Here is a 26,127-nt window from a genome sequence, read left to right as displayed (position 1 = left end):
TTTTCCTTTCCTCTGACAAGATTGCAAATGCATACTGTGCAGGTGTGCGAAAGCACTACCCAAATATTCCCAGAATATTTGAGGGTACAAAATACTGTAGATATCTACTAACCCTAAAATGTATTTCCTATTAACTATATTAAAAAAAACACCACAATAAATCTCCAATAATTTTTCCCCCAAAACATCACACCCTGTAGTAAACCTCTGTATCAAGCTTTGAAGCAAGTCATTATCACCACTTAGAAGTTCAGTGCCAGTGTGGTAGTGCCCCTGTGCCAGTAGCCCATAAAAATAAACCTGTTGCTATGGTGATGAGCGAGAGAGATACGCAAGAAAGTTGAATGTCACGGAATCTCCTGCTGAGGTGCCACAGACATGTCAAGACTGTTAAATGCCATCGATTTCACCCCTCCGACCATCACTGTAATTTCAACAAGGTGACCGATCTGTAGAATCATTTACTCCTGCAATAACGTTATATGGACACTGATGGATGGAAATTATTAGCTGTGTGTGTGAGAGAGAGTCTGTCTGTCGTTATATCCTACATTTCCTACATGGTTGGGGCAAGAGAGCGGTTGTCCCGTGGCCACAGAGTTGATGGTCTCCAACACTACGCTCTCCTGGCTGCAGCTGTCGCTGGGGGGCCGGTGCAGCACATCCATCAGGTTGGTTATGAAGAAGTTGCTCTGCAGCGCCGCCACGCCTTTCTCCGGCAGGATAGATGTCTGGCGGCACACAGGGCACGACAGCGTCAGGCTGTGGGCGGGGATGTAGTTCTGCAGGCACCTGGATCGGGGAGAGGAGGGTAGAAAGGTGGAGTCAAATGTCTGTGATGTGGATATACTTACTAGTGTTTCTAAGACTATTTCTATACCGCCACAGCCCTAATACCTGTCATGACGGAAAATACAGGCCACATGCCTGTGTCCCAAATGGCACCAATGGGCCCTGGTCAAAAGTCGTGTCCTAACTAAGGAAGAGGGTGACATTTGGGATGCAACAGACATTGTATCATACTTCTATGTTATTATGACTCTCGTCTAGTATATTCTACTTGAGTCAGGAAAAAAAAATCCTTAGATTCAATGGCTTTACAGGATCAAATCCTAAAATGTTGCAGCATGCAGACATGGGGTCATTTCCACCATACACCAACAACACTGACTTATAATACCAGTGAGTGACTCTATAACACATTGTATGAAGGGGTGGGATTCAGTCACACACTGCCTAGCCTTAGATAGCGTCCTGCAATATGTTTACTTGATACATGGCAGAAGAATAAAAACCCAGAAAAAGGTCCCACAAAATATAAATATATACACTTTAAATGGTCTACTGAATTGCTAGTTTGATATAATTTAGTCATATACAATTTTCACAGAGATGCTGATGAATTAAATCACTGTTTAATTCACTGATTAATGAAGTTGTCCGATGGTAATCAAAGTCAACACAGAATTAAAATGGAAGAAAAACCTAACTTGTCAATCAAGTTAAAGTTTTCCGCCCCTCAAAAACAAACTGAATTTTTATATTCAGCACACAGTTGCCTGCACCACACTGAGTCAGAAATGAACAGAGAGACTAGACTGAAAGATGGAGAGAGGGACAGAGTGGGGAAAACGAGGATGGGAGAGAGAGAGAGAGAGAGACAGACAGAAGAAAACGAGGATGAGAGAGAGAGAGAGAGAGAGAGAGAGAGAGAGAGACAGACAGAAGAAAACGAGGATGAGAGAGAGAGAGAGAGAGAGAGAGAGAGAGAGAGAGAGAGAGAGAGAGAGAGAGAGAGAGACACACAATCAGAGACAAAGACAGAAAGAGAAAGAAACAAAACGATAGGGAGAGAATGAGAGAGCGAGAGAGAGAACAAGCGAAAGATGGAGAAAGAGCGAGAGCATCTTGGTACAACAGCGTCATCAAATCTAAATGAGTATTGTCACGCTCTAGATGCTATACAGAACAATGAGACAGGCAGAGACAGGCACTGAGCTCTCCCTTCTCTCAGGGACAAAGACAGCTAGTCTAGGAAGGTGACACGGACAGACCAAACGTAGTCACAGAAAAGACAGACATTTTGTGAAGATACAGTATTTAGTTACTATATTCAGCTGTTCCATGACAAAAAGAAAGACAATTTCTACATCTTTGGTTAGGTCATCTTTAAGGAAAGGGGGATACCCAGTCAGTTGTACAACTGAATGTATTCAACTGAAATGTGTCTTCCACATCTAACCCAACTGAATCAGAGAGGTGCGGGGGGCTGACATCCACATCTTCAGTGCCCAGGGAACAGTGGGTTAACTGCCTTGCTCAGGGGCAGAAAAACAGATTTTTACCTCGTCAGCTCAGGGAATTGATCCAGCAACCTTCTGGTTACTGGCCCAACGCTCTAACCACTAGGCTACCTGCCATCCTTTTAATATAAGGTTGTGTGATGAGCAAGCATGAGCAAGCATCACCCTTAATTGGCAGAATTTTCACGTGTTTGCCAACCAATACATCTCACTCTCGAAGACAATCAAGCTCACCCACTATCCCAAAGTGGACATAAAGAATAAAATGAGACAGGCAGGCAGCACGCACACACACACACACACACACACACACACACACACACACACACACACACACACACACACACACACACACGCAAACAAACTCACCTCTCACAGAAGGTATGGAGGCAGGGCAGCACTTTGGGGTTGTCGTAGCGGTCCAGGCATATGCTGCAGATCAGGAACTGCTTGTCGATCTGTCGCACCACAGGGCTGGAAATGCTACTGGAGCCTTCACTGGCCATCCTAATACTCTGTCATAAAGTTCCCTCTTCCTCTCACCCTGCACCCTACAGAGAGAGACAGAGAAACAGGGATTAGAGGGGTTCACACACACATATGCACTGATACCCATGCTAAGACTTGGACATAGAGGGAAGTGGGTTTAGGAGGTATGCACACACACATACAAAAGTGTCCAAAATGTTGTTCGCATTTTCAACCAGTATGCATTCGCACGTGTACACACACACACACACACACGGCCAAAGAGAGAGATCAAAGGCAAATTCACATACACACAAATTAGCTAGAAAGAGAAATAAAGCTAAAAAAGAGAGACACACACATCAGCTGCTTTTTTCCTCCCATCCTGCCCCTCACCGAGACAGGAAATGCCAAACACACAAATTACAGTTCTGCCACAGGCTGAACAGACAAATAAATCTCAACATAGTCCACATACCAGTATGTATATGAACAGCAGAAGGTCCAAGTATTAATGTGTTATCTTAAATAATATTTCCCACAATATGGCCTATAAGCCTAAGGACATATTTTATTTCACCTTTATTTAACCAGGTAGGCTAGTTGAGAACAAGTTCTCATTTACAACTGCGACCTGGCCAAGATAAAGCATAGCAATTTGACACATACAACAACACAGAGTTAGACATGGAATGAACAAAACATACAGTCAATAATACAGTAGAACAAAAGAAAACAAAAAGTCTATATACAGTGAGTGCAAATGAGGTAAGTTAAGACAATAAATAGGCCATGGTGGAGATGTAATTACAATATAGCAATTAAAACACTGGAATGGTAGATGTGCAGAAGATGAATGTGCAAGTAGAGATACTGGGGTGCAAAGGAGCAAGATAAATAAATACAGTATGGGGATGAGGTAGGTAGATAGATGGGCTGTTTACAGATGGGCTATGTACAGGTGCAGTGATCTTTGAGCTGCTCTGACAGCTGGTGCTTAAAGCTAGTGAGGGAGATATGAGTCTCCAGCTTCAGAGATTTTTGCAGTTCATTCCAATCATTGGCAGCAGAGTACTGGAAGGAAAGACAACCAAAGGAGGAATTGGCTTTGGGGGCGACCAGTGAGATATACCTGCTGGAGCGCATGTTACGAGTGGGTGCTGCTATGGTGTCCAGTGAGCTGAGATAAGGCGGGGCTTTACCTAGCAGAGACTTGTAGATAACCTGTAGCCAGTGGGTTTGGCGACGAGTATGAAGCGAGGGCCAACCAACGAGAGCGTACAGGTCACAATGGTGGGTAGTGTATGGGGCTTTGGTGACAAAACGGATGGCACTGTGATAGGCTGCATCCAGTCTGTGGTTTTGGGGCCCTGGCCCTTGTCAATACTCTTCAAGGCTGAAACTTGCCAGGAGCCCCAGGCCTAGACTGGCCATCTGGCATACCTACCTAGGATTGAGAAACCAAGTTGGGGCTTGGTTTTAAGAGAGATGGGAGTCCTGGATGACCTCAAAAGAGATTTGAGGAGAGTTGCTATTTCATGCAGCCAAGCTTTTTGCTATGGCTTCAGTGCTATACTAGGTGAATGTTTCCAGAAAAAGCACTGAGTGATAAATAGTTGATAACAAAGTGAAAGCAAAGCAGTACGTGTTCAGTATAAGCTTAGTGCAGCTACAGTGACACCCCTGAGGACAGAGTTGAGTGCTGAGCCATAGGAAAAGTAAAGTACAATATACCCGTCAATACAAGCAAAATTAGTAGGCCTCAGATTCACCGGATTCCTCTAACACGGATGTGTTTCATATCAATACATTTACAAGCTGATACTGGGCAATTCAACTCCAGCAGAGTATAGTTCAGTACAGTACAGTACAGTACAATATACTGTACTGTACTTTTCTTTACTGTACTGTATTGTACTGTACTCTGGATAGCACAGTGAGAAGAGCACAATCTTGTGAAACGTGTCTATGATAGGTTCAAATTTGGTCCAGTTCGGTCCGTCTTTGGACCTTAACAACAAGGCCAGGGTGGACTGACCAAATTGAAACTCATTTTCAACGTCCATGGATGTCCAGTGTCGATCGGTGCTCAGTGGGTGAGGATGCTGATTAAAGTAAATAGAAAGAGAGGGGGCTCATGGGTAGGTGTCAGTAAGAGCTGGGAGAGGTGACATTAACTGGAGAGTGAGGGTTTGGTAGGGTTTTCCAGACTGTTTTAACACTCTTGCTTTGACCACCAGACAACAGAAAGAGAAATAAACCAGTTATGAGCTGAACATAACAGTATGCCAGTGGAAGGAGGACAGTAGCAAGTGACCCAACTGTGGTTTGTAACTACTATAATTTGTCATTGTAGCCAATTCAGTTACAGTAATTCCAGTACTGATTTTTGGTTTATTCCGTTACTAATTTGATAACAGAATTACGAGTTTTAATCACTTAATAATTAATAAACAAAATGAATATTAGTAAAAATCACTATAACTGAACTTTCATTATTCTCCATCCTCATGAGGGAGAGAAATTAGAAAATATCTTAAAGATGTGTGGGTTTTTGGTCACAGAATTACAAGGGACAAGGCAATATTTATTAAACTTCCAGAAGGTAAAGAATTTCTCCAAAATTAAATATTGTTGCTGACATTAGTTGGCAGGGGTCTTTACATCAACATTATTGTGTTTTGATGCATTTCTGATACCTTTTAAGACTTTCTGGTAGATGTTCTCTCAAATCCCTTTTCCACCTGTTTATCCAGAAATCAAAGCCTTTATTTGTGCCTAATTTTTAAGATGGAAAATGGTTTAAAAATGTATCTATGCCCTCATCCCCCCCCCCCAAAAAAATATATGCTCCTATGAACTTCATGTTGGTGCTCATGGGTCCTTTTCGATAGAAATGCATTACTGTATTCTGCCCTACCAAGCAAAAGAGCAGTAAATGCTCAGAGTGAAACTGAGCAAAATTACTTCAAAGTTGTTTTATTGTACAGCCAAATTAATTGTAGGCAGATCATTGGAGATGCGGTTATCTGTTGTCTTACTATGAGTTTACTTTTTCTTCATATTGACCCTGACCTCTTATGACCTTTGACCCTTGACGGCAGTTACATAGTTACATACATTGTCGTATAGTTTGATACTTGTATCAGCGAAGAACAATAAATAATATCAAGGGAACCAGTAGACACTGCATCCCAAAGCTCAGTGAAACCAAGTTAAAAGGCAGTAACTGATGGTTGTTAACGGGACGGTTGTTGCTCAATATGCGATAATGTGACTAGAAAACATTTCCAGGACATAGACACGTCATATATTGGCAGAAAGCTTAAAATTCTTGTTAATCTAACTGCAGTGTACAATTTACAGTAGCTATTACATAAAAAAAATACCATGCCATTGTTTGAGGATAGTGCACAACAACGAAACACCATCACGGTAACTGGTTTGATACATTCACCTCTAAAGGTAAATAATGTAGTTACATTCAGTAATCTTGCTCTAATTTGTCATCCTGAGGGTCCCAGAGATAAAATGTAGTGTAGTTTTGTTTGAAAAAATAATTCAAATATAGGAGCTGGGTTCTACAGTTTGACCCCACTGCTGTCACTGGCTCCACACACACCCTGCCCGGCCATCTAGATGTGTCTTTTCTGTAGGGAAGCTAATGATCCATCATGTATGACATTCCTGAGAGTGTGTAAACTTACATTTGTATTACCATAGCATTTTTGTATGTTCTCTATAGTTATGTACTTGAAAATGTATAAATTGACCAATTCAGCACATTTGGGCAAACTCCTGGCAAACTTGGTGCAAAATGTTGTGTAGTGAGGTAATTCTTCACTGGATCCTTCTGAAACTGCACACACACACACACACACACTGCTGCCATCTTGTAGACAAAATCTAAATGACATCAAGGCTCCTATGTTAATGTATGGCCGTTCTCTTGCATTTCAAAGATGATAAAACAAAACAAAAATAGAAAATGCATGTTTTGTGTGTGTATTATCTTTTACCAGATCTAATGTGTTATATTCTCCTACATTAATTTCACATTTCCACAAACTCCAAAGTGTTTCCTTTCAAATGGTATCAAGAAAATGCATATCCTTGCTTCAGGTCGTGAGCTACAGGGAGTTAGATTTGGGTATGTCATTTTAGGCGAACATTTTAAAAAGGGTCAGATCCTTAAAATGATTTATTAATGTATAAAAAAATGTCAAAACATTTTTGGACCAAATGTGGAGTTACTGCTCTTTTGCTTGGTATGGCAGTATTATACTGCATTGCTTGCTGTTTGGGGTTTTAGGCTGTGTTTCTGTACAGCACTTTGAGATATCAGCTGATGTAAGAAGGGCTATATTAATAAATGTGATTTGATTTGATTTATACTCTCAGTGGCCAGTTTATTAGGTATACCCCCCGTTAACAAAAATGGTTCGCTCCTACAGACAGTGAGTCACGTGCCCGTGGCTTGCTATATAAAGCAGGCAGACAGGCATTGAGACATTCAGTTACTGTTCGACAAAATAAGAATGGGCAAAACGAGTGACCGTAGTGACCTTGAACGTGGTATGATCATCTATTTGGCGTAAGCAGCATGAGTCCATGGCCCCATCCTGCCTGGTGTCAACGGTACAGGTTGGTGGCATAACGGAGGGGGAAATGTTTTCCTGGCACACATTATGTCTCTTAATACCAATTGAGCAACGTTTTCATGCCCTGAAGAATCCAGGCTGTTCTGGAGGCAAAGGGGGGTCCGACCTAGAACTAGATAAACTGGCCACTGAGTGTATGCATGCTTTAATTTTACATGCTCCTATGAACTTCCCATGTTGGTGTTCATGGGTCCTTTTCGATGGAAATACCCTACTGTATTATATGCATGTATATGTTGTTGCTGTTTTTTGAAGAATCCAATTTATTACTTTATTAATAAAGTTTAATAAAGTTTATTCAATTAAATGAATTTAATGCAGCTACCACCACCATAGGACTTTACATTGTCAATGTACAGTTTGTCATTTTCTCTTAGACTGTCATAATGAATCAGATTCATATGGGCTAGTCATAAGGATAGTAGTTTCTTACCACAGTCAGTAAAAGCATAATTTTTCTGACATGTTGCAAGGCTGGCTAGAGGATAGGAGACACTTGTCAGACAAGACTCAGTGTGAGCAGAGTGAGCAAAGCATGTGTGTCAGCTAGCTAGCGGTCTCAGGATGTATTTAAGACAGGCAAAGAAACAGGATGCCTCTGCCCGCTTGTAGAAAAAGGCCCTGAGCGAGACTCTCCTTCCCTTGCTGATGTCTCGTACAGTATATGCCAGAAAATAGCTTGTCAGGAAAAAGACCGTTGCCATAGCTACCAGGATGGAGACCCTTGGTTTAACCCTTTCCATATAGTTTGTTTAAATCTTAAATGCTGACTACTCGACAGTACACAGCAGAAGTCAAGTCATTCAAGGTGTCTGTCGCTACCTTATCTAAGTTACAATATTGACATAACTTTGGTGGTGCGACCCTTGAAGCTTAGTGGGTTTTAGCCAAATTGGTGGATTGATGTAAAAAAAAAATATGGTTTTAAGTATTTGCGGTCAAATCAAGCTAGATTTATCTGGAAAGCTTTATCTGGAAAGTCATCATTACACAATCCTTTTCACTTCCTGAGTCAACTAAGGGTTAACTCTCCACATGTGGGGACTGGGGACCTTTAAGAGAATGACAATCTGGTTCATGGTGTATTGAGATACCACCATAACACTCAAACATAAAGAAAGAAAGTCACACACTCTTATATGCTCCCAACAATTGAATGGGTAAACCTAATAAGCAATGTTTTGGCAGCGCAGTGCCTTCTTCAGGGTTACATAATGAATGCTTGAACCAGGTTATGTAGGAATATTTTTGGGGTGTGCGTCAGCTCATGCTTTTTTTTATCATAACACTCAATATCTCAATAAAATACACTATACTGTTGATCACAATTTTTACATTGAAAAATCTACCGGTATATGCAAACAAACCCAGCGCAACGAAAGCCTTGTCAATTAAACAGACGATTCGATGAATCAAAATCCAGCTCCTTCCCTGATTTATCAATTCCATGAAATGTTGCTGCATATCTAGGTGGATTTGCAGCGCATGAAAGATGGAAGTGATTATGAAACTGTTCCACAAATCCTTCTCTCAGACGCAGACACAGCACAGCCACAACAGAGACACACAGACACAACAAGGGCACAATAACTCAGACACAACAGACACAGGACACAACGAAGACAACACCAAACAACATACAGAACACATACAAAACTCCTGTCGTCTCACAAAGGGAGGTCTCGCTGTTACGTCATCTTTATGTAAGGCAGCTTGAAATGCAACTAAATGAATCCTGCTTGATTAATCCATCAACATACCACTAGCACAGTCTCATAGGCAAAAGATGACTGATGACAGATGACAAAGGTACATTTCTGTTGAAGATGTCAAATAATCTTGACCAATCAGAGAAGCCGAGTGCAACTTACATGATAAAACATATTTGTTAAAATGTCCTAAAGTTCTGTAGATATCAGCATTTACAATGGCCCTATTTGAAAATGCCCAATATTAATCAATCAAATCAATAAACAAAACCATAAATCCATTACTCAAGCATATACAGTGCATCCCCCGACTATATGACGACATTGCAATGACACTATATAAATCACTCTAAAATCCCTATTCCAAACACAGTCACAGCATCTGTGAAGCAATCAACAGGTGTCACCACCAAGCCGATATAGTTAGTGACATTGTCACCCACCCAGTGCTACCCGTGCCAACATAAGACTGTGCCACCATGCCATTTACCCACCACGTTCTGTAGGAGCCCTACCATCGCCGAGTCATCCTCTGAGTAAAACGCAGCACCTGCTTCTGCCCTCTAAAGATGCTCCTGTCCAGGTAGCAGAGAAATTATGAGCTGCTTAAAGAGCTGCTGAACTTGAAAAGAGATGACGGCACATATCAAGAGGAGAGAGGGTGAGAGAGGAGGATTAATTGCGAGAGCCAACAGTGTGGACCTATGTCTGGACTCGTAGCCAATCAATTTCTTACATCTCCCTCCCTCCTGTTGCTTTTCCTTTTTCCCCCCTCACCCTCTATACCCCTCTTTTCCCCCTCACACTCCCCCTCCCCCTCTCTCAAGTTAATGCTGGCTCACTGCAGAAGAGCTGGCAAAGGATCCTGGGAAAGGGATGCAGCAGCGTCAGTAAGCAGCAGGGAGCGGATTGGCTGGCATCTTGAAGAGCGACCAATGAGACAGGGAGCAGCCGGCGGGGGTCAGCTCGGCAACCAATGAGGCGGAAACTAACATGATCAAAGGGAGGAGCAGTGTGCGTGTGTATACACATATTGCTGACTCACTACACAGGCATCGAGCGGAGAGGGTAGAGAGAGTATGCTAGGGCAAAAACCAAAACTTGCACCCCTTGGGGTCCTGAGGACCGAGTTTGGGAAACACTGGACGAGAGAGAGAGACAGAGAAGCAGTGTGCTGCCAGTCGGCCTAGATCAAAAAGGCAACCTCAATTGCACAATGCATGCACACACAAAATAGACACACACACACAGATAAACACGCACGCAGACTGTGACTCGCAGACACACACACACACACACACACACACACACACACACACACACACACACACACACACACGCATGCAAATGTCAACATTAAACAGCGGCAGCGGGGAATTAAGGTCAACAGCAACTCGCTACGTAGTACGATCATTAGAAATGACAAGACACTTCATCCGATCATAAAATAACTAACTAAGATATGGCAAAGCTGCTGGCTTCTGTCTAGATAACATAGCCTATAACATTTTACAGTGAAGAACTACAAAATACTGAGAGGGCATCCAGAAACATGACAGTACGCACGTGACAACTCAAGCCTTCTGCATAGACTTGGGCTGCATCCCATTCTCTATTATAGTCCCTAAGGTCCCTGTTCAAAAGGAGTGCACTACTGTATGTAGACAATAGGATGCCATTTGGGACATACCACCCTCTTTGCTCTTGCGTAATGAAACACCAGGTTTCATCTTACTCCCCCCTTAATTCATTATTAGGGTGACACTGTCACCTCATTGAGCAGGTCCTTATGTACTATGATTAAAAAGGAAAGTGGAATTCCACTAGCCTGGTCCTTGTCATGCCAAGGAGTGGCATGATGGAACAAACAGATTGGTACTCAGGCAAGAATTTCCCTCTTATCTTTAGCATGTTTAGATAGCGTGAAACCGATTGGGAGATAAAAAGGAGACACAGGAGGAAGAGTGTAGATCGGGATTGAAGCCTGGTCTCCAGTGAGGAGGCATGTACCGGCCAGGAGTGTTACCCATTTGGCCACGGCTCTGGACAGTACTGCATGATTACCAGGATGCTTGGGAGGCTAGTAGACATCTAGAGAAATTAGAATCCGGTCATGTGTGATGGATGGATGGATGGACAGACTGGGAAGGCTTCTATAGAAGTTAATTGCGTGAGCTGTACCAATAAGGGCAATTGTACAATCGTAGATCCAATTCATTGCCCGCAAATTTCAAGTTGAGATGCATCACACCAAGAAACACCGTCTCCTTTCCAAGAAGTGCAGACAGAAGTGTTTTGTCCGATACCATTATGCTGCTGCCCATTCTTATACCTTAATGCCTCCCAAAAACAGAGCATACGCAAAGACAAAACAGGGTTGAAAAGAAAGAAAACAATCCGCTAAACAAGACACTGCATTCCACGAAAGGATTCTCCTCTTTTATTGGGTCTGAATCAGAACTCACTTGACCAAACTTGACCCATAACCATAGGCTCATAGCGTAGCATACTGATGGGGAGTGTTCCAATCCAGTCCTTTACACACAAAGACTCAGTCCCAAATGGCAACCTACTCCCTATATAGTGCGGTGCACTACTTTTGACCAGGGCCCAACTCTATAGTGCCATTTGGGCCGTACACTTATTATCTGGCTTTCAAAAGGGTTCTTGCTGCTCATGATATACAGCTCAGAATGAGGAGTCATCAACACATTAGTAACTGCGCCAAAATGTGCATGTGGAATGCCAGGAACATGCACTGCAAAATAATAATGTTTTTCTGCAAGGATTTGTAGGATAGCTGATATTGGCAATTCCACGGTAATGGAGTCTCAGATATTTCACTTAAAATATATGCCAAACAAAACCATTGATTTCATAGTTTAACAAACCATACAACTCTATGCACAAGGACTACTCTTAACAATTTACACTGAACATTTTACAAAAACACATTTACTGGAAGAACTGTGCAGAGGAGAAGTTTGCTAAGAGAATTTTGGTAAAATCTCCTTCAGTTTGTGTACATGTTAAAATATCTATTTTAAATATCTGCTCCGAATTCAGATTCAAATATGTTTACAGAAAGAATAAGGATTCAGCTATGACATGACACATTGACTTTGAAAAAAATCTATTTTGGTTATTGAACTACATTAACTGAAGTGGATTTACACCCTGTAATGGGAATGCGGTAACAGAATTTCATCAAGGGTCCCTGACCTGTACTTAACATAAATCCATAATTGTGGATAATAATGTAATTCTCTTCAGGATGACGTATCCTAAATTAGGTACAGAAAAGGTATAACAGGTATTTGCATATTTCGGTAATATTTTTAACACTGGCTATTATTTTAATGAGCTCTACCCCCAAACAAGACCAAATTTGGTTGGTCCGGACCAAATGTAAACCAATCATAGATGTCTATGTTTCACAAGTTTGGGCATCAAAGTACATTGAATATTCTCTCTCTCCCTCTCAAATTGCACCCTGTTCTGTATACAGTGCACTACTTTTGACCAGGGGGAACGTACACAAAGCATTTTAGTCAATAGCAGAAGGGTTTATGGATATACGTTTTCATTGTCAGTGCAATCAAACTGTGTCATTGGTCTGTGTGTATCCGCCTGGAGATCGGGCTGCTAGGAAATAAACTAGTTCTGTGTAACCACAACAGTGTGGAGAACCAGGGAGACTAGAAAGAGATCAGACTAGAAACTAGTCCCTTACTGAGAATAAAAAAGAACAGATCAGAGGGATTGTGGAGGAGGTGAGAACGCTGGAAAGGGGCATGCTTGTGCACCCATACCACCCAGTCAGTCCATTTCACCACGCACGCACGCACGCACGCACGCACGCACGCATCTCTAAATGTGTCCACCCTCTCCTCTTCCAGAGGCCAGATTGAAGATTACATCCCCCCATCCAGAGGGAGGTCTGCGTGACTGTTGGCATCTGGAGACGCCCCCTACACCACCACCCCCACCCCTCTGGACACAAAGACACTGGGCTGGAAAGAACACTCCATAAAAAAGGCCTTTCAGATCAAGGATATGTGGTACAATAAGGCTTATGCCAACTCACAACTTCTCAAATGTAACAACCCAGGTCAGATATATTACTTATACTGCAAATATAGGCCAAAACCCTATTTGAATAGTTTATAAAGTCTTCATTTTTTCCTTCCTTCAAATAATATCAGATCTGACACGATTGGAAAAATGTGAAAGCCGTTTAGTTTCAATCTATCCAATGGTGTTTGACCTATTTTTGGCACCCTATTCCCTATATAGTGTGATACCTTTAACCAGGGCCCATGGGTCAAAAGTAGTGCAACCATAGGAAATTGGGTGTCATTTGTGACGCAGATATAGTGTTGGGTTAAATAACAGCCATTTCTGTGAGTATTCATTTGATTTAAGATTAGTCTTTGTTAACTGGGGAATACAAGTCTTGTTCAATGGAAGGCAACAAAGCTAAATTATAGCAATGACAAGTCCATGAAGACTACAACAATCCTGAAACATCGGCACTGCTGTAGTGCACAAAGCACTTATCATTCAGATGAATTGGGCGGGATAGTGATGCAATTACAAATGACCTATCATTTAGCACAAGACCACTTATCAGAGCAATTAGAGCATATGAATCTAACCAACATGGCAGGTCTTTTTCATTGAACCTATGAATTATTCTAGCCAGTTTCCATTTAGCCAGTTTGTGAGGCAGACATGGAAGATGCAATCTTTGAGGCATCTACCACTATTATCAGTGACAATAGAATCCACAGCGTCGAATAGCATATGTCATTATTCCTTAAAAGGGCAATCTGCAGTTGCTACATTCATTTTGGGATTTATAAATTAACGATAGGTAACCCATTGATTCTTGAAGACAACTAAATATATACACAATGCCTTCGCAAAGTATTCAGACCCCTTGACTTTTTCCACATTTTGTTACGTTACAGCCTTATTCTAAAATTGATTTTTTTTAAATGATCCTCAGCAATCTATACACAATACCCCATAATGACAAAGCAAAAACAGGTTTTTACACATTTTTGCAACTGTATTAAAAATAAAAAACAGAAATACCTTAATTAAAAAAGTTCAGACCCTTTGCTATGAGATTCGAAATTGAGCTCAGGTGCATCCTGTTTCCATTGACCATTGAGATGTTTCTATAATTTGATTGGAGTCCACCTGTGGTAAATTCAATTGATTGGACATGATTTGGAAAGACACACACCTATCTATATAGGGTCCCACAGTTGACAGTGCATGTCAGAGCAAAAACCAAGCCTTGAGGTCAAAGGAATTGTCCGTAGAGCTCCGAAACAGTGTCGAGGCACAGATCTGATGGAGGCCACTGTCTGCAAGAACACAGTGGCCTCCATCATTCGTAAATGGAAGAAGTTTGGAACCACCAAGACTCTTCCTAGAGCTGGCCGCCCGGCCAAACTAAGCAATCGGGGAGAAAGGCCTTGGTCAGGGAGGTGACCAAGAACCCGATGGTCACTCTGACAGACCTATAGAGTTCCTCTGTGGAGATGGGAGAACCTTCCAGAAAGGCAATCTTTATGCTAGTGGCCAGATGGAAGCCACTCCTCAGTAAACGCACATGACAGCCCACATGGAGTTGGTCAAAAGGCACCTAAATACTCTCTGGTCTGATGAAACCAAGATTAATCTCTTTAGCCTGAATGCCAAGCGTCAAGTCTGGAGGAAACCTGGCACATTCCCTACGGTGAAGCATGGTGGTGGCAGCATCATGCTGTAGGGATGTGTTTCAGCAGCAGGGACTGTGAGACTAGTCAGGATCAAGGCAAAGATGAGCAGAGCAAAGTACAGAGAGATCCTTGATGAAAACCTGCTCCATAGCGCTCAGGACCTCAGACTGGGACAAAGGTTCACCTTCCAACAGGACAACGACCCTAAGCACACAGCCAAGACAATGCAGGAGTGGCTTTGGGACAAGTCTCTGAATGTCCTTGAGTGGCCCAGCCAGAACCCGGACTTGAACCCGATCGAACATCTCTGGAGAGACCTGAAAATTGCTGTGCAGCGACACTCCCCGTCCAACCTGACAGAGCTTGAGAGGATCTGCAGAGAAGAATGGGAGAAACTCCCCAAATACAGGTGTGCCAAGCTTGTAGTGTCATACCCAAGAAGACTCAAGGCTGTAATCGCTGCCAAAGGTGCTTCAACAAAGTACTGAGTAAAGGGTCTGAATACTTAAGTAAATGTAATATCAGTTTATTTGTTTTTATAAAAGTGCAAAAAATTATAAAAAACAGTTTTTGCTTTGTCGTTACGGGGTATTGTGTGTAGATTGATGAGGGAAAAAATTATGTAATACATTTTAGAATAAGGCTGTAACATCACAAAATGTGGAAGAAGTCAAGGGGTCTGAAAACTTTCCGAAGGCACTGTACATTCAAAATAACTTGACCTCATGAGCTTGGTTCAACTGTTGTATCCCCTTCAGAACCCAAAAGAAAACCTTGTTTTACTCCAATGTTTGTAAACAAAATAAATGTAAACAAACACTGCATAGCGTCAAAACATGGTTAAAACTATACTTTTGATATCATGGATGGTCAGTCCTTGCATCCATACTTCCGTTTATGAATTTGAGAGTGATTACATTTCTCCTGCCCCATCCCTCAGCTTTTTAATCGAATTGGGCAGGCAGTACGCTTTGTAATTGTTTCACTGCTGATCGTCCCTTTAAATCTATTATGTTGAAATTGTTGCTTAAATTGTTAGGATAATCCTCATCTGGGCTATCTTGGTGTTTTCATCTCAATTTGTCGGTTCAATGTGTGTTTATTGTTGGAAAGGGTGCGTTGAGTCCCCCACCCCCGCCCTGTGCGTGGACACACACACACACACACACAAATCTAAAGCATCCACTGGGCCCACGCATTAGGGATGGGATGATGAGGGATTATGGAGATATAGGGAGGGGAAGGCGGATGGTAGAGGTCCATCTCATCCTCACACTCCCACTGCCCTCAAGTATATTAAGACCGTCTCCCACCCACAGCTATAGAGCAATGCTTTGGTCATTGCGGTTTAAACCAAAAGGCATCATGATGCTATTAGGTGTTGTTACGTAATGCCATGGCAGCCATGTTTGTGCCTGCTGGGCAATGTTAACCCCTAGCAGTTCAGGGAATGTTCCGAATGCTCAATATACTGCATCTCTTCTCCCACTCCCTGGCAGTCAGAGGAATATAGCTATATACTGGTATGCATGCTTTACTGAGAAGAATACTCTAACATTGAGTACAAAGAACAGTAGGCAATGTCGAACATTGTTTTTCCCCTTTGCTGGCTGTGTATATGGGTGAAGGCCTGTCTTTTTGAAAAGCGGTTTGTCCATGACAATAACATGGACAAAAGGGGATGTGCTTCAGAATGGTACTCCTTCAGTGGCTCACACTCACTCTACACATCTAGCGACAGCACTGTCTGAGGCTAGCAGACATGGCAATGAGAAGCATCTTTGCACATCTGTCAACCAGAGTCAGATACACTTCCCAATTCAGCCATACCACGAAATACACTGCATCTGTGAGACTGAGAAGCAGTACTGTTAAAGGATAACTTTACTGAAAAACTGTCTTTTGGTATTTTGTTCATTAGTCCACTGTTAATACTATCTCCCAAAACAGTGCATGTCAGCAGTAAATGTTTTCAAGATAGAGCACGTTCAGTTCAGAGCAAAAACTGATGGGTTTTGCATGCTTTCAAGTTTTTGATGCAAACTCAATCACAAATGTATTAGCTAAATGCAAATAAAAAGGCTAAACGTTTCAGAGCTAACATGAACACAGTATAATCCACTTGGCTCAATATCAACTATCAGTAATATCAGAAAGATAAAGAAAACAGTTCATGGAACAATAAGGAAAACAGGCAAAGAAAAAATAATTTCATAAGATGAAATACAAAGCAGACCTCAACAAAATAGTTAATTAATTCCCAAATATATTCTAAGCAAGATGAACTCCCATGAAAACGTGAAATAATCATTAAAATAGCATATTCAATTCCAATTATACTCTGGATGGAATTTGATTGTATCGCATCATAACCCACTGAAGATTTCAGGGCTTGACTTGTTACAGAGCCCCACGCCCATTGTAGCCCATAGCTGCCCACAACTGTCTGCATGATGAACAGTGAACCAGTGCAACGGCCAGATATCAAGTTTCATCACCACAGCAAATCAATACATAGGCCGTGTCCCAAATGGCACTCTTCCCAATATAGTGCACTAGTTTTGACCAGAGCCCATATGGCTCTGGGCAAAAGTAATGCACTATATAGGGACTATGGTGCCATTTGGGATACACATACACTCACAGCCCTCCTCCTATCAATGTATCATCAGTGTCTGGTTTCCTCACATGGACGTTAGTCTACAGCCTGACCATGCTGATAAAACTCAACACACGCACACACAATGGGAGAACAACTGCAAGTGACAAACAAAAATACTGTAGACGAATGCACACACACACACACGTGCTAAGTGTACACACAGTAAAATCTAAGTTCGACATTCAGCCACCACACAAATCGCTCATAGTGTTGTGATAGGAAGTTCCTATTCAAGAAAATGATTCCAGTAATATTTCAAGAGATATAAGGTATTTGAGTGAAATGAGGAAGTCAACTATTGTGTCTCTAGTCAACTCATTATCTCTGACTGTTTGTCCTAGAGGGACAGACCTACAGAGACACACACTTAGTGACATTACATGTAGACATCACACACACACACACACACACACACACTCACCCAACTATCACCCCAAAGGAGACATCATGCAGATAATACAACATCCTCCCTTCTTCATTTCTCTCTGTCAATGTCCCCTTTTCCCCCCTCTCTCATCTCTTTTTTCCCTTTCTCCATCTCACTCTCTCTTTCCATACCTTCTCCAAACCCAGAAAACACCACTTACTTGAACTCCATGTCTGTTCTGTTTCTGTCTCCTCTCTTCCCTCTCGGTATGTGAGAACGTCCACACACATCTCCCTGTCACATAAACCCTCTTATCTCTGTGTGTATGTGAGGGAGCGTGTGTGTGTGTGAGAGAGGCTGGAATTGTTACAATAAAGCAAACAGACTGACAGAAAAGCCACCAGCTGAGCGCAGAAGTAGGGGGAGGGGCCCCGCTGTCAGGGGAGAGGCACTGACCAATCACAGAGCTCAGTGAGGCTTGGGGGCAACCACGTGTGTGTGTGTGTGTGTGTGTGTGTGTGTGTGTGTGTGTGTGTGTATGGCTTGTAGCCCCACAGGGCCAAAGGCGTCAAAGGCAGAAAACAACAGACTTCACTAGTTAAGGAGGGAGAGAGGAAGGGATGTGTAAAAAGAGGAGAGGAGGAAACAAACAGGACATGCCGGAAGCCACTGTCGATTTGAATGTCATGTTTTAGAAGAGCATGTTTTGCATAAAGGGATGATATTTGTATTTACAATGGTGTTTGTGTTTTATACTCACTCTGCAGGTGAAAATGACAGTCAAGCTTTTTATTTCAGTTCTATTCAATCCAAGGTAAAAGTACTATGATACCGTACATAATACATGCATTTTCGTAAGATGTAGAACCAGTATGGTAACCTATTTCACATAAATGTATGTATATAGTACAGTACTGAATGAATCAGGCACCTTTAACTGGTTTAAACTTCAGGACTCCTACATAACGTCCCTGATGAGGAATGGGGGTAAAAACATCACTCTCCATTTGCCCTCAAAACCAAACAAACGGTCGTTGAGTTCTCCCCCATTACGGTTTCTTGGTCTTCTCCACACCTCTGATGGTTGGCAAACCATTCACTAACCAGAGATTCATATTTTTATTATGGGGGTCTATGCATAGATTGATGAGGGGAAAAAAACTATTTAATCCATTTCAGAATAAGGCTGTAACGTATCAAAATGTGGAAAAAGTCAAGGGTCTATGGAGACACAGGTATACTATGACATTTTTTACATTTTATTCATTTAGCAGACGCTCTTATCCAGAGCGACTTACAGTAGTGAATGCATACATTTCATACATTTTTTTTTTTGTACTGGCCCCCCGTGGGAATCGAACCCACAACCCTGGCGTTGCAAACACCATGCTCTACCAACTGAGCCACAGGGAATCTATGACCTATTAGCATCACCATGACATTGCCATAACCAGGACAGACCTACAATAACATACACAGTTAATGTTTAGCCCATTTTTATTTTATTTGTCAGGGACCATGCACAAGAACTGTATTTCATCAGATGTAGCCAAATTGCTCATTTCTATCTGTGGTCCCGGGAAAACATAAAACATCATGACATCCCAGAATACAGCGTATAATGTGTACTTAAGCACATTGGGACAAAGTGTACTTGGTTGACTCAACAGAAGTGTGTATACAGCCTAGCTAGCCTCTGTGTTAATAGATAGTAGAAGGGCTTCTTCACGGAAGACAAACATACACTTACTGGGATACAACAGCAGGTGTGAAAGATAGAAATAGTTGAGTGATCATGCTGAACAAGGTGTATCTAAATATAGCCTCCTCTCCTCATCTCCTTTCCTTCATCTACACTGACATGAAATGACTAGGCGGGCAAAAGCTAAATCTGGGTGGACATTCACCACATTGATTGGAGATTAGTACAAAATAAGGGCAGGAAACAAGGAGAGGAATCCACAGACTAGTGAGACCAACCCCTCGAATCACCCTTCACATACAAAAAATAATCCCTGTTTTAACCTCAAACATGATGATGATGGAACATTATCTGATCAGGATTCAGTGGTTAGGAGCCACTTCAACGGATGCAAGTTCACATATGTTGGCCTCAGCGGAAGATGAGATAAGTGAAGGGAGTTGATCTAAATCTGCTTGGAGAGAGAGAGAGAGAAACAGAGGCTCCGTCCCAAATGACACCCTATTCCCTATATAGCGCACTACTTTTGACCAGAGCCCATTTGCGGCGCAGGCAGAGAGCTTACATGCCATTTTTATTTATTTCACCTTTATTTAACCAGGTAGGCAAGTTGAGAACAAGTTCTCATTTACAATTGCGACCTGGCCAAGATAAAGCGGAGTCGGTTTTTGGTATTTGAGTCGGTGAGTGTGTGTATCGGTATTTGCATGTGTGAATGTGCATGTGTGTGTCCGATTTATGAGCGTGTGTGTGTGTGCTGCAACCAATTACCTCCAGCTAGTCACTCCACATTGACAACCCCCAGCCAGAACCAGCCTGGCTTCCAGCAGCAACCATTGCCATCGACCCACATCCTCACACGGGTCACTATATGTCAAAGGACACCAGTGTTGTAAGCCTTTAGGGCCCACAGGCTGTGTCCAAACTGGATAAGTCAATAAGTGGTCAACTGTCCAGTAGCCGAGCCACTACAAACAATCAATACTGCCATGATTGAGAGGCAAGGGTATATTGCCACACCGTAGCATGGTTTGAGCAACATGTATGAAATATAGTGATACCCACTGCATGCAATAGAGAGATTAACCTAGACACTAAGTCTTATTGACCTCTCCAATGTGTGTGTGCGTCACTTTTAGATCTGATGAGTGGATAATGTGAATAAGCAATATGTCATTTAGCTAACCAAAAGGCAATGCAGCGCTATTACAACTTCCTTATGCCCATCCGTTCCTTAAAATCAACAAGGGCCCATATAATGGAGTGAACTACATAGTGACTGGTACCTTCCCTCTGACTATATATACACACGTAGCAGTGTGGGGACACATAAAAAAATGAAAACCTAAAATGCTTACATAGCATTAATCCAGCGCAGGCCTACATACTCCAGTCCTGTCCTGGGGCTGTATGGATCAAGCATCTCAGAGTAGGAGTGCTGATTTATTAAATATATTATATATATTAAATCAAACAAGACTACATATGACACGCATTGCTTTCTTGTGCTGATAAAGCAAGTGATGAGAGTAACTGAAACAATGAAACAACATTTCAACATATGCAACTGAAACAATCTTCGGACAATAACGCATGTGTCCCATGCATGCGCTCTAGACTACATGCATCGTTTGATAAAACGAATTGCAATAATTTACAATAACGCACCAAACAACGAACACATTGAACAGATCTCAGAGTACCCCTCCAAGAATAACCTGAGAAATACTCACATTTTGTCAGTCAGTATGCTCAGGGCAATATTTACGAGAGAGGAGCAAAAACTGTGCGCCCTCTGCCTTCTCTGCCAATTTCAGTGGAAATGAAGCAGTTGGTTGAATCTAAACTGCAGCATTAAAGACATATCTGATCTGACAAAAAGTGAGGCAGGGAGGCAATGCCAGCGGAATACACACATGAATTAACCCAATCAGCTTTAAAACGCTATCAATATTACATGCATTGGATGGTCACAGAAGATGTACAAAAATAAACTAACTATTTTTAATTCATTATTCAAGTGCATGCTGCTTTTGTGATTTCATTTTTTTTTGTTGACAGGGTGGAGAATTTCTTGTTTTGTTTGTTTGTTTTCTATTTTATTTTAACATACACATATTCAGATGATCAATGTTATATATACAACCAGTCAAAAGTTTTAGAACAGTTACTCATTCAAGGGTTTTTCTTTATTTTTACTATTTTCTACATTGTAGAATAATAGTGAAGACATCAAAACTATGAAACACCGCATATGGAATCATGTAGTAACCAAAAAAGTTTTAAACAAATCAAAATATATATTTTTTCTTCGTGAATTTACATTTATGAATATGAAATTTTGCGATTAGCACAATTTGATTTATGAGGTAAAATTGTTTTTCTTTATCCTTTTTAGAGTTAAGGAAACCGAGCAGCACATTCTCCCACAAAAAAAAACAAAAGTAATCAAGAATACTAACAATTATAAAACTATTTCAATAGGATACCTGATAATTAACAATATTTAAAGTTTAGAGTCAGAACTCATCAGTATTCTACAGATATACTAAATATTCTATCCATATACTGTCCATAATGTCTGCACATCCCATCACACATACAATTGAAGTCGGAAGTTGACATACACCTTAGCCCAATACATTTAAACTCAGTTTTTCACAATTCAGACATTTAAATCTAGTAAAAATTCCCTGTCTTAGGTCAGTTAGGACCACCACTTCATTTTAAGAATGTGAAATGTCAGAATAATAGTAGAGAGAATGATTTATTTCAGCTTTTATTTCTTTCATCACAGTCCCATTTGGTAGCATTGCCTTTAAATTGTTTAACTTGGGTCAAACGTGTCGGGTAGCCTTCCACAAGCTTCCCACAATAGGTTGGGTGAATTTTGGCCCATTCTCCCTGACAGAGCTGGTGTAACTGAGTCAGGTTTGTAGGCCTCCTTGCTCACACATGCTTTTTCAGCTCTGCCCACACATTTTCTATGGGATTGAGGTCAGGGCTTTGTGATGGCCTCTCCAATACCTTGACTTTGTTGTCATTCCAACTTTGGAACAATGCTTGGGGTCATTGTCCATTTGGAAGACCCATTTGCGACCAAGCTTTAACTTCCTGACTGATGTCTTGAGATGTTGCTTCAATATATCCACATAATGTTCCTTCCTCATGATGCCATCTATTCTGTGAAGTGCACTGGTCCCTCCTGCAGCAAAGTACCCCCACAACATGATGCTGCCATCCCCGTGCTTCACGGTTGGGATGGTGTTCTTCGGCTTGCAAGCGTCCCCCTTATTCCTCCAACATAACGATGGTCATTATGGCCAAACTGTTCTATTTTTGTTTCATCAGACCAGAGGACATTTCTCCAAAAAGTACGATCTTTGTCCCCATGTGCAGTTGCAAACCGTTGTCTGGCTTTTTTATGGCGGTTTTGGAGCAGTGGCTTTTTCCTTGCTGAGCGGCCTTTCAGGTTATGTCAACATAGGACTCGTTTTACTGTGGATATAGATACTTTTCTACCTGTTTCCTCCAGCATCTTCACAAGGTCCTTTACTGTTGTTCTGGGATTGATTTGTACTTTTCGCACCAAAGTACGTTCATCTCTAGGAGACAGAACGTGTCTCCTTCCTGAGCGGTATGACAGCTGCGTGGTCCCATGGTGTTTATACTTGCGTACTATTGTTTGTACAGATGAACGTGGTACCTTCAGGCATTTGGTAATTGCTCCCAAGGATGAACTGGTGGCTCAGGAAAGACTTGGCGTAGTAGCGTATCACTTTGGATGATTCCCCAATTATTTTTAATTATTCTTTTAAATGTTTTCTGCTTCAGTGCTGTATTTTGTAACAAAATACACTCTCTCTGATGCATCATGAGGCACTCCCCTTCGCAACAAGTTCTCTCTGTCAAGTAATCCAGCCCTTATACCTGCATCTTTCAGGACCTGAACGCTGTAGCCTCTATTCAAGAAGCGATTCTCCAATTCAGCAGATTTGACACTATAGTCTGTTTCCTGATCGCAAATTCTGCGGACTCTTTGGAATTGGCCATATGGAATATTCTCTTTTAGCCTTTTGGGGTGAAAGCTGTCTGCCCTCAAAATGGTATTCCCATCTGTAGGCTTCCTAAAGATTGATGTGTGCAAACAACCTTTGCCATTTTCACTGATGTCGAGGTCCAAAAAAATTAAAGTTATCCTTGCTGTACTCCATAGTTAGTTTGATGTTAGGGTTAATGCTGTTAATGCTGTTAAGGTATTGGTGGAAGGAAATAAGTTCATCTTCTGAGCCGGACCAAAAAAGGCAAACATCATCAATATAGTGTCCCCACCATATAATCCGGTCAAAGAAATGGTTATTAGAAGGATCCAAAATGAAGTCATTTTCCCATTTACCCAAGTGATACGCTACTACGCCAAGTCTTTCCTGAGCTTTAAGAGATGTCCTACCCTAAAGGACAAATTAGTCCACAGTTATCTTCCGGGTGACTCTCAAAAAACTTGGCTTGGCCACAAACCCAAGGGCTCTTTTAAATGTAACCAGTGCAACCATTGCAGAAATATTGCACAGAAGAAGTATTTTGTTGATACAGCTTCCAAAATGGAGTATTACGTCAAGCATTTCATTAATTACAAAACCACTCATGTCATCTATAGATTGGAATGTCCACAGTGCAAGGTGTTCTATATTGGATGGACGAAGAGACGCCTTCAAGATCGCCTAGCGGAACACAAGTACGTCATACGGGTAGGCAATGAAGACTACACGTCCTTACACCATGTCAACCCTGCCTCCCTACAAGCTATGGGTATTGATCATATCCCGGCCTCTATTAGAAAAGGGGACCGTCTTAAACAGTTAAACCAAAGGGAAAGTTTTTGGATTTACAAACTACAGGCCACTAAATACCCGGGTTTAAATGAAGATATGGATTTCTCACCCCTCCAAGTGGGTTGTGATGGGTCCATTTGCTGTCATCTAGTGGACATTTTGCTCAATTGCCCTCAGCTATGTTTAGACTCTTGTTGTTCATGTTTTGCTGTGTTCTATTGTACTATGGAATATATTGCTTTCTTATTCTTGACACTTCTCCCAGCCATATTTAAGGTTAGAACTACCTTTCTAAGTGTTCTGATACTTCTAGCTTGGAGTAAAAGTTTTATGATAACATAGCTACAGTATTTCACTTTAAAGTGTGTATAGTATTGCTTACTAGGTGTGTCCAATCAATTTTAACCACTCCCTCTTCAAATTAGGGTTAATTGGAAAAGCTGTTAAAAAGAGAACATTGTATTATTTCTTTGTACTCCCTGACGAAGGCCATGCAGCCGAAACGCATCGGATTTTAAAAACATTGTTTCTATTGAACATGCCATACTAATAAAGGCATTTTAATCTATTATATGGAGAGTGCCTTGGTCCTCCTTTCTTTTTGATGACCAACTCACCCCTTTTACCAAAGAGCACCTTCTGTCTACCAACATTTACTATTGTGTACCTTAGTAGCGCTTCCCTTCCTCCTCTTTCTACTATGGTACCTTCAGGCGTTTGGAAATTCCCAACGTGAAAAAACTAACAAAATAGCACCATTGGTTAGGAGCACGTAAAACAGCAGGCATCCCCTCCGGCGCAATTCCTATGTAGATGGCATAAGTCATGGCAAAATGTGTAGAATTGCAGGAAATTAGCTTTAAAATGTCCAAATAATCTCTCCACCTCATGGCACAATAGGTAGAATTGCAGGAAATTAGCTTTAAGCCCCATGGCAAAATGAGTAGAAGTGCATGAAATGTGTTATAAAATTGTTAAATGTTTTCTCCACCCCATGGCAAAACGTGTAGAACTGCAGGAAATGTACTTTAAAACGTACAATTTTCTCTCCACTGGGCATTTTTATGTCTCTGCAAGCAGTTTTAAGATAGTGGAAGGGTATTTCTTGAGCAATTGCTAATAGGGTTCCTATAGTCATTGCGCTAACGCTATTAACAACGGCTCTGATAAATACCTTCAACTACCTACAAACTGTAACCAGAGACATAAAAATGGTATCCATCTGACTCTGGGTAATGGCCAAAATGTCACACTGTCCCTTTAAGGTAACCATCTAGTGCAATAGCGTGCAACTGCAGCCTGCAATTCTGGGCGATCCTGCATGTGGGTATTCCTGCATCTGCAGCTATGCAAACCCCACCCTGCCTCGAGCATCCAATTGGTTCTATCATAAACACACCTCCCCTCGAGCATCCCATTGGTTCCTGCATGATCACCACCCCGTGGCCTATGATCTCTTAATCCAGCCCTGTGCCTGACAGATGATATTTTTCAGAAATATGCCTATGTGTACACCACTTTGATATGCATCAGTTAGGATTAAGAAGTGAGTATATGCAGTGGCATCATTGGCCTGGGCTTTCAGGATTTTATCCCCGGATGTTTTTGTCTTCTTCTTTGTTACGCTTTTACGGCGGACTACATCCAAAAAGTTGCATTGCAGCCACCTACAGTTTGGGATGAAAATA

The 26,127-nt window shown here is 41.6% G+C and overlaps 1 protein-coding gene across 9 annotated transcripts in view; it reads right to left on the bottom strand.

The window, feature by feature from the left end:
* Positions 1-21,400, bottom strand: part of LOC115202073 (tripartite motif-containing protein 2) — a 47,904-nt gene extending 26,504 nt beyond the window's left edge. For 6 of the 9 annotated variants that reach the window (XM_029765942.1, XM_029765947.1, XM_029765948.1 and 3 more), the window contains exons 1-3: positions 18,126-18,267; positions 2,673-2,854; positions 552-792 (exon numbers count right to left, since the gene is read on the bottom strand). In XM_029765942.1, coding sequence (XP_029621802.1) covers positions 552-792; positions 2,673-2,809 — 378 coding nt within the window. In that variant the 5' untranslated portion in view covers positions 2,810-2,854; positions 18,126-18,267. Of the gene's footprint in view, positions 1-551; positions 793-2,672; positions 2,855-9,635; positions 9,833-18,125; positions 18,268-21,340 lie in introns of those variants that run through there. The other 3 variants (XM_029765945.1, XM_029765946.1, XM_029765943.1) reach the window with 3 other exon arrangements.
* Positions 21,401-26,127: the final 4,727 nt, after the last annotated feature.

Source organism: Salmo trutta, chromosome 11 (assembly GCF_901001165.1).
Source record: "Salmo trutta chromosome 11, fSalTru1.1, whole genome shotgun sequence".
Taxonomy (NCBI): Eukaryota; Metazoa; Chordata; class Actinopteri; order Salmoniformes; family Salmonidae; genus Salmo; species Salmo trutta.
This window is presented reverse-complemented; position numbering and strand designations above follow the sequence as displayed.